Source organism: Crocodylus siamensis, chromosome 4 (genome assembly GCF_052110815.1).
Source record: "Crocodylus siamensis isolate JL-2025a chromosome 4, ASM5211081v1, whole genome shotgun sequence".
In the NCBI taxonomy this organism is placed as follows: Eukaryota; Metazoa; Chordata; order Crocodylia; family Crocodylidae; genus Crocodylus; species Crocodylus siamensis.
The window spans coordinates 112706342-112715094 of record NC_143398.1 but is presented as its reverse complement, the minus strand read 5'-3'; the positions used below and the strand labels follow the sequence as shown (position 1 = coordinate 112715094).

The window sequence follows — 8753 nt, the reverse complement described above, 5'->3', positions numbered from 1 at the left end:
AACAACTGCTCCTTGAACAGCTCATTCGTTCCCTAGCAGGTACCCCTAGCTCCTTGAATTCTTTCAGGAAAAGCAGGGAGATTGAGGGAAAAAGGAACTTGGTTTGCTGCCCTCCTCAAGCTCATGGAGGTGTTCCTATTTACATCTGTGTGTCATTTCATTGCACTTTCACCCTTGCCTTTGATCTCTGTGCCACACAGTGAACACCTTCCAGGGCACAACAGACCTCCAGTGTAATCAAGGCCTGGTGCACAAAGATGGCAGCTAACTGGAGACCTGTGCTTCAGGACAGACCTTGGAAGGGTGCTTTGAGAGCTTGGGATAACATGGGCTCTATTCACACAAAGCACTATACACTGGTATCAGGCAGCCTGTGTTGAGGAACAACTGTAGCTGGTTCCCCTGAAACACAAAGGCTGTTCCATTTCACAATAACAAAGGAGGGGAAAATATTTTAACTATAAATCAAACAAGCACATTATTTCACATTTCAGTTGTATGTAATAAAGTCATACTGGGCATTAGTACATATGAATGCATTGCAGCACATGCATTTGTATAAATGGCAAAATGTGCATCAGTGCTGAGAAAATGGCAGCGGTGCACTTGTGAACTAAATCACATCAAAGGTGTTTTAGTTCAAAAGTGCACTGCCGTCATTTTCTACACACTGACGCGCATTTCAGTGTTTATACAAATGCATGTGACGCAGCACCCGGCACTTCAGCTCGTGGTCTCCGCAGACTCCAACACGGTGGATTTCTGGGTGTGTCAGAGCAGACAAAGATACGTGTATAAATATCCATTGTGCCTGGGGTTCCTCTGTTTGCAGTACAGAGAGCTAGCTGTCCTCAGAAGAACTGCTCAGCATTACCTGGCTTTCCAGAGTCCTGAGGGAGGCCCGGATGGTACTGTATCTTTTGTCACTAAGTGGGCTGATTGTGAGGCCCCATTGATCACTGACTGGTCACCTCCTCTGCTCTTTTCTGTCTCCAACATTCAAAGACTTAACTTCATAAATCTGAATAGGAACCACTAGAATGAAAGTGCATCTGGATGGAGTGTACAATAGGTAGCTGTGTGGAGATACCTGATGACACTGTATGGGACTTATAGGTATGTGTGTGGAAGTAAATAAGTGTGTAGTGTCTCTGTTTGAGCATTTGAGTTCCTGTATGCCAGTGATTCTTAATCAGGCTGCCACAGATCTCCCCACAAGGGAGATCCTTTTGAAGGGTACCACAGGGTGTCACATACTGTTAGTGCTGTTAAGTGTGTAAACATAAACCCTGAGATTTCAAATAGGAATCCACAGTGTTAAAAACATTTTGACCTATCATGGTCTTTCTGAGTACTTTGCAAAAGAAAAGTTGCTCTGTTATTTTGCTGTAATCAGAACAACAAAAGAAAACTAAGAAAACCAAGGGGTGTCCTGAGTCTAATGCCTTGAGTGCCTTGAGTCAAAAAAGGTAGAGAATCACTGCTGTATACAGTGCAGATGATCCATCTACAGAGAGCTGTGGATGTGCTATATGAATAGGGGACATACAAAAAACTAGAATTCATGTGAGCAAGGGTTAACTTGTGTGCAGTTTATGTGCATATGTGGCCCTCTCACCTCTGTAACCGGGACCTCTTCAAAGCCTTCTCTACATCCATGTCATCACTGCTGTAGTCTGTGATGATGACATTGAAGTGTGGGTCCTTGGTGACTCGGGACAATTCTACCATGTCAGAAATAAACTGCAGTACCCAGCGTGCCTGGTTTTTCACTTGTCACGATGGAGGAGAAAGAAAATGAAAGCAAAATTAGTTTCATGACTGGCAGTGATTGCAGCCTCCTGCCAAACCCCACTGAGACAGACTGGGGGTGCGAGTCAAGGACTAGTCTAGGAGTAGGCCCTATGGTGAAAACCTGGATCTGAAAGCCCCAGGTTTTGGGTCTGGATATTGGCTTTAAAGAGTGAGTCCACATCCAGGGCATTATGGGAGTCATATCGCTGGGTTTTCATCCCACTGGTTGTTTGGGGCCCTGTTATGTTTCTGGGGGCAGTTTAATTTAGGGAAAAATAAATAGGCAGTGATGCCTGAAAGTGGGTGCAGACTGGCACAGTGCTCAGAACTACCTCCAGGCTAGGTTCCAGCACCAGGCAGCCCCTCTTCTCCTTACCTGGCACGATGAAGTGGACAACAGCATGATGGTTCCAGGAAAAGCCCAGTGGCCAGCACAGCTCCGGCTCACTAACCATGCCCATCAAGTGGCGCCGGCGGCCCCAAACCAGGTTCCTCATGTTCCTCTCCTGCTCATCACCACCAATGCCTTGCCAACCCCGTGCAAAGATGTACTCTGAGAAGCGGACAAGCCGCCCCCCCTGCTCCAGTAGCTCCAGCTCCAGCAGGTAGCGGCTCCCTCGTAGGCGGTCCTGCCGCTTCTCCACATTCACTATGCGCTGCAGCTGGAACCTCCTGCAGGGGCACAGCTGGGTGAGGCACATTCCCCACACCCACATCACCTCTTCCCTCAGGCCTGCATCAACCACCCAGCCTCCACCCCAGCCACCCCCATGTCACCGTAGCTGGTTCCTCTCCCCAGAACATTATTAATCCCTACATTTTCAGTCCACAGCTTTGCTTCACCCATGTCAGATGAGGTGGGGATCTTTTTTTATCTCCTGGCCCCATCTCTGATCACTTGGGCTTAGATCTGGGGTCCTAGCCAAGATCAGAGAACTGATGATTGAAAAGAAGTAAAGACCACACAGAAAATAGCTGTTTTAATTAAATAAAATTATTTTAGTGTTGGGAAGATGGATTTTCTTTAGTATTTTCATTAACGGCCTTGGCACAAGAAGGAGGAGCATGCTGATAAAATCTGCTGAGGACACAAAGTTGGGAGGCGTTATCAATATGGAAGTGGATAGAAAAATCTTATAGGAAAAAGATCAAATGACCTTGAGCACTGGAGTAACAAAAAAGGGATGAAATATAATAGCACAAAGTGCAAAGTCATGTACTTAGGCATTAGCAATGAGAATTTCTGCCCTAAGCCAGGAGCTCATCAATTGGAAATGACAGAGGAGAAGGACTTAGTATACCAGGTGATCATAGGATGGCTATGAGCCACCAATGGTATGAGGACTATGACAAAAACAAATGCAATCCTAGGACTCATCACATTTTTACCAGACCTCACCTGCCATGCCCTGTACAATTCTGGTCACCCAAGTTTTGAATGAAATTCATCTTTCTTAAACAGGTACAGAGAAGGGTTACCAGAATGATTAAGGGAATGGAGGATCTCTCTTCTGAAAGGAAACTGTGAAAGCCTGTACAAATGAATAGTGAGCAGAGACGTGCCCTTTCTAAATGTATCCAGAGAGTAAATTTCTGGAAGGGGAGAGAAGCATTTAAGGTATAGGATAACACTGGCACAAAAATGGGTATAAACTGGCCATGAATAAGTTTAGGCAGGGAATTAGAAGGTTCTTAAATATCATAGCCAGTAGGAGCAACCTTCCAACAGATGGCAGAAATCTAACCAGTTTGTGACTGGGATTATATGATGTGGTTGCTTATGAGGCAGGGAATGGTACTTGCATGAGGAGGTCCATTCAGGGTCTACATTCTATGTTGTTAAGAGGTGCTGGAGTCACAGCCCAGAGGTACCAGGTCACTAGACAGAGCTGGGTAACTACAGATTCATCAGTGTGCCTTATTTCTCTTTACAGCTAGAGGTTCAGATCAGTTCCTATGTCCATTCAGTGCTTGGCCCTTCTGATGAGACTGACAACAAAAGAGCCAGTGAGGAAGCTGGTTTTCACTCTGAAAATGGGACCTGGACTGAACATCAACTCATTTTACACCAACCACCAGATATCAACATTCAGCCTCTACTGGCTGTGGCTAGACAGGACCTGCTATGAAAGACTTTATGTCCCACTTGCAGCCTCCCCTGGTGTTTAGCCCTCAGTACATTTCCTAACATGGTACCTTCAACACTCAGAGTTAACTCTCTTCTTCCTACCAGCTCCTTACTCCAGGCTATGGTTCCTATGCAGTGTGATACAGTAGCCCAAAGGAGGGAAGGAGTTCAAGGGATTGCAAGAGACAGTGCCTTACCCTTTGTTCTTCTGGTTGAGCTTCTTTAGGAAGACGTGTGTGACCTCCAAGGCCTCCCTCTCTTTGAGCAGCAGGTTCCCCGATGTGTTGCACTTCAGGTCAATCCAGTCTGTTCGCAGCACATGGAAATCCAAGATGCTTGTGCTGAAGGTCTGTTCCCAGTTCACTACTTGGTCAAACACTGGCATGTAGTCAAATCCTTCCTCGTCCCCCTCGACTTCTCCTTCGATCTCTTCTTCTTCCTCTGCTACTGCTGGGTCTACAAGCTCATGCCTGTCCTCTGCCCGAGACTCTACTTGACCCTTCTCCACATCTGCATCAATGCCATCTGCCACCTTCTGCTCAGCAATATATGACTCCACTTGGTTTAGCCACTGTGCTTGGTAAAGGGTCTGTTTGCTGAGGCTGGCAGCACTTACAGCTCTTCTGCTGGCTTTACCAGAGACTGGGCTTTGTCTCTTTGCTTGTATGGTGCCTGTTGGTTGGTTCTTGGTGTTAGTTGAATTGAGATCTCTCTGAGGAGGCCTTGCCCCTCTTGGTATCCTACCATCTGAGTCCCTAGACCCACCAGGAGAATGCTCCGAGGCATCCTGAGGGCTTGTGCTAGAGGCAGGACCTGGGTCTCCTATTCTTTTCTTGATGAGTGACCTTGCACGGGTGCTCCTGGCATGCTGAGAAGGATATTTGGAATTGTCCTTGACCCCAATTTTTAAGTGATGCCTCCTCATGGGTGTGTTTCTTTCTAGACTGGTTTTGTTGATGCGTTGGTTGTCTGAGGTGAGGGTAACTGCCTTCATATGGGGCTTCTTTCTCCTTTTGTTTGGGACTGCCTCCTTCACATTGCCATTTGTGAGTGAGAGGGGCTTCCTATGCCCCTGGAGAGAGTAGTCATTGTAAACATCATCATAACCCATCAGTATGCTGGGGTATGCTTTGCCCACTGCCAGCTCTGCCCCCTGCTTGCTGAGGTTTGTGTCCTGGTCCACATACTGAAACTCATCAGGGTTCCCTTCCTCATAGCCTACAAAGACAATCACAGTTACACCTCTAACCTCTCTGCTCCCCTGCTCCCTGAGCCACACAAAGGGACAGGAAGGGAATAACTGCTCCCTCAGTCCAGCAGCCAGTCCATTCTATTAGGGGGTGCACTGATAAAGATTTTTTTGGCCAGTACCGATGGCCGATTATCAACAAGCTATATCGGCCAATACCTATCTGATTGCCAATATGAAGCCCAGCAGCTTATAGAGCAGCATGTGGCTGGTAAGTCTGTTGGGGGGGAAGGGGAGGAGAAGTGGGGTGAGAGGAGCAGATCAAGGCCTCTGCAGTGAGGGAGGCTGGGCCTGGGCACGGGACAGAACCACAGGCAGCTCAGCTGGGGGACATGGGGGGTGGCTCCTGCCATTGCACGCATTCCTGGGAAACCTTGGAGGGCATGTGCCAGCAGATCTGTGCACAGGATGAGGGCAGGCTGCTGTTACAGGCTGGGGATGAGGGTAGTGCCAGGCTCTTCTTGGTAGGAGGGGCTGGGCTGGGGCTGTGCTCAGGGTGAGTGGTGATGGTAGCGCTGGGAGGGGGGGCTACCACCCTGTAGCCCCCCCCTCCCAGAACTGCTGCCACCCAGCCCACGCACATCCCTGGCCCAGCCCCACTGCCAGGAAGAGCCCAGCACTGCCCCAGTCTCCAGCCCACAGTGGCAGCTTGCCCTTGCCCTTGCCCCGCACACAGATCGGGGGGGCATATGCCCCCCATGGCTCCCCTGGGGGTGCATGCAGTGGCAGGAGCCACCCCACCCTTGTGTCCCCCCGGATGTGCTGCTCATGGCTCTGTCCCACACCCAGCCCCACTCCCTCCCTCACCGCAGAGGCCTCAATCTGCTGCCTCCATCCCTTCCCTCCCAACAGACTTACCAGCTGGACACTGCTCTCCAAGTTGCCAAGCTGATCATATGCATGCTGTGGCTATGCATGCACACAACATTTATTGGTGACATTTTTGGCCACATCAGCGAAAAAAGCCGATTGCCGATAATGTTAATTTTCCTTTTATCAAAGCTGATATGATATGGACTGATGTATCAGTACACCTGTACCTTCTGTGCATCCCCTTTGTGAGGAGCATCCTCTTGCCTGTTTTTAGTCACTATCTAAGTTGGAGTGCTGGGTACTCTGTCCCCTACAGCCACTGGGGCTTCTGGGGAGGAAAAGGTGAGCTCCAGCTTGTACTAGTCACCTTGCTGTTTATGGACCTATCCCCTCCCACTCTGCCATGGCCCTTAGGCATGTGCTGCTGTGTGCCACTTCGGCTGATCCAACCTGCCTGGAACTGAGCTGTAATGTCCTGCCTACGGCTAAATTGTGGGCAGGAAGTGTAGTTCTCACTGCAGCCGCTATAGCCTGCTTGTGGCACATGGCACTTGATACCATCCAGCGTGGCATTTCCCACAGGGCTGACAGCAAGGATGGAGGGCCAGGTACTGAAAGGAGTGGGGAGGAGGTTGAGGGCTAGAGAGCATGCAGTGGGGTTTGACAAGGATCAGGCTGCTGAAACCTGAGCTGCCAGCAGTACCCTTCAGCAGCAAAAAATCCATCCTTTGAAGGCCTTAGGCAAAATTATTAGAAAAATATACAAATCACCCTGCCTGCAATTTCACAAAACTTACTCTGGGCCACAGCTATGGTCTCTGATGTGTGTTGGCAAAGGGCTGTTCAGCATTCACGTGACCAGCTCTCAGGAAGCAAAATCGAGGGCACATATCCAGATGCTCCACAGACATATGGAACCTGGAGTAGCTGACTCCCCTTCCAGTTCTGGTTAGCACAGCTGCCATAGTGTGAGTGCTGTGGACAGGCTACATAGCTCTGCTGCTTTCCACTCAGAAGAAAGCCCATGGTTGCCTTCCAAACCAGAAAGGACAAAACTGTATTTGTGTGGCACTGTGACAGAGTTAATCAACATAGCCCCATTTGTGCAGCACTGAGAGACAGAGATAATTAGCCTGTGGTGCTGTGCTGCAGAAATGTGGTGCTGTGGCTATCTCCTGACCTCAAAGCAGCAAAGCTATGTCCCTGTAGTATCACGCACAGTTGTTTTATACCCTCTTAACAAAGGTGGCAGGGCCTTACCTTGCAGGTTTTCAAATCTGGGATGAAAGTTCTGTCCCAGGGAGTCCCCGGGGACACAGGAACACAGCCCCAAAAATTCAGTACTGTCTTGGAAACTCTGGGACAGTCACTTCTTTTACCCAGAGCACAAAGTCAATAGTTTTTCTTTTTGTCATTCCTGGGGATTGCACATTGAGAGACAGACAGAAAAGTCTGCCTGTCTTTCACTGGTCTTTACCTGGTTGCTCTGTTTTCTCCTCAGACTCCAGATTTCCCCTCTCTGGCTGGTCAATTTTCATATATTTATAGAATCCAAATCTGCAGGAGCAAAGACACAGTATAGGCACAGCTGTATGTGACAGAGTACTGTTTCTCTGCTGGAAGACAGATCATGGAAAGTGCGATTTCCCTCCCACCCTCTATTGACATACAAAACACTGCTTCCATGATACCATCACATCATTATAATTACATTACCCTGACTCTTAGCATCAACAGGTCCTGTGAGTCTGGGAAAGGTGTGAAGCCACACTGTCTCCCTAGCAGGGAGCTCCACTTGTGGGTGAGGAAGCTCTGCTGGCAAGTACATTTCCCAGTTCATCAGGGCAAGACATTCTGTTTAACTCACCAGCTTTCAAGCCTGATAGACTTAGCAGCTCAGGGGTAGATGTTCTTTCAGAGTTCAGAGCGTTTTCATTTAAAAGGTACATCAGGAACAGGAAGAACTGAGCACCTCAGACGAACACCTGTCATTCCACTAACATCAGTGGAGATTCTGGGGGCTTACCAGGATGGTGCTTGAAGAAGCCAGAAGCCATGTCCACACAGTAAACTTACTGTGCATGGCCAGGGCCTCCTCATGCATGGTTGAGTGGAAGTAATGTATCAGTACTGATTGGTGGTCACTTTGGGGGTGGCTAATTGGTCCTGTCACTCAATAGTGGTAATTAGCCCACCCAAAGTGACATGTGGCTGTGGCTGTAGCTGCTTCTAGTTTGAGAGGCAGCTTTCCCAACCTGCACTGTGGACTTGAACATGCATTGTGCACTCAGTTGACCAGGGGGAGTTTCCTGTGTAGATGTGGCTAGAGCCCTACAAGTCGGCATCTAAAGTTCCACCCCAGTCCCAACACCAGCCCCAACTCATGCTAGACAGCCAGCTGGGAGGACTGTGTTACCTTTCCAAGTAATATGGATTCTCCTGATAGAAGCATTTGTTGTCTGTCTCCATATGGCTCAGGCGGCTGTAATCATTTGGGTAAACAAAGGACAAGTGAACCTGGAAAGAGGAGAGAAAACCATGCACAAATGAAAATGATACCTGGAGATGTCACACACAGGATAGCTGAGCCCTTTAAGGGGAAGGTCATCGGTTAGTTGCCCCAAGGTAGGACCTCATACATGGTGCCAGACTACCCTAAAGACCAAAGCTGCAGTAGAGAAATGAAAGCAGGAAGGAGCAGATAAGAGGCGGGGACAGCTGTCTGGGGAGAGTGGCATGACGCTGGGAAGACAGCAGGTGGAGAAAGAG

At 48.7% G+C, this 8753-nt stretch overlaps 1 protein-coding gene across 5 annotated transcripts in view; it reads right to left on the bottom strand.

Annotated features, from left to right (window-relative positions):
• Positions 1-8753, bottom strand: part of B4GALNT3 (beta-1,4-N-acetyl-galactosaminyltransferase 3) — a 120843-nt gene that overhangs the window by 7142 nt on the left and 104948 nt on the right. For all 5 annotated transcript variants that reach the window (XR_016441861.1, XM_090043398.1, XM_090043399.1 and 2 more), the window contains exons 12-16: positions 8401-8501; positions 7462-7541; positions 4120-5140; positions 2171-2466; positions 1619-1772 (exon numbers count right to left, since the gene is read on the bottom strand). Coding sequence is in view for 4 of the 5 variants with exons in the window: in XM_090043398.1 (XP_089899524.1) it covers positions 1619-1772; positions 2171-2466; positions 4120-5140; positions 7462-7541; positions 8401-8501 (1652 nt within the window). In the remaining variant the exon portion in view is untranslated. The remainder of the gene's footprint in view (positions 1-1618; positions 1773-2170; positions 2467-4119; positions 5141-7461; positions 7542-8400; positions 8502-8753) is intronic.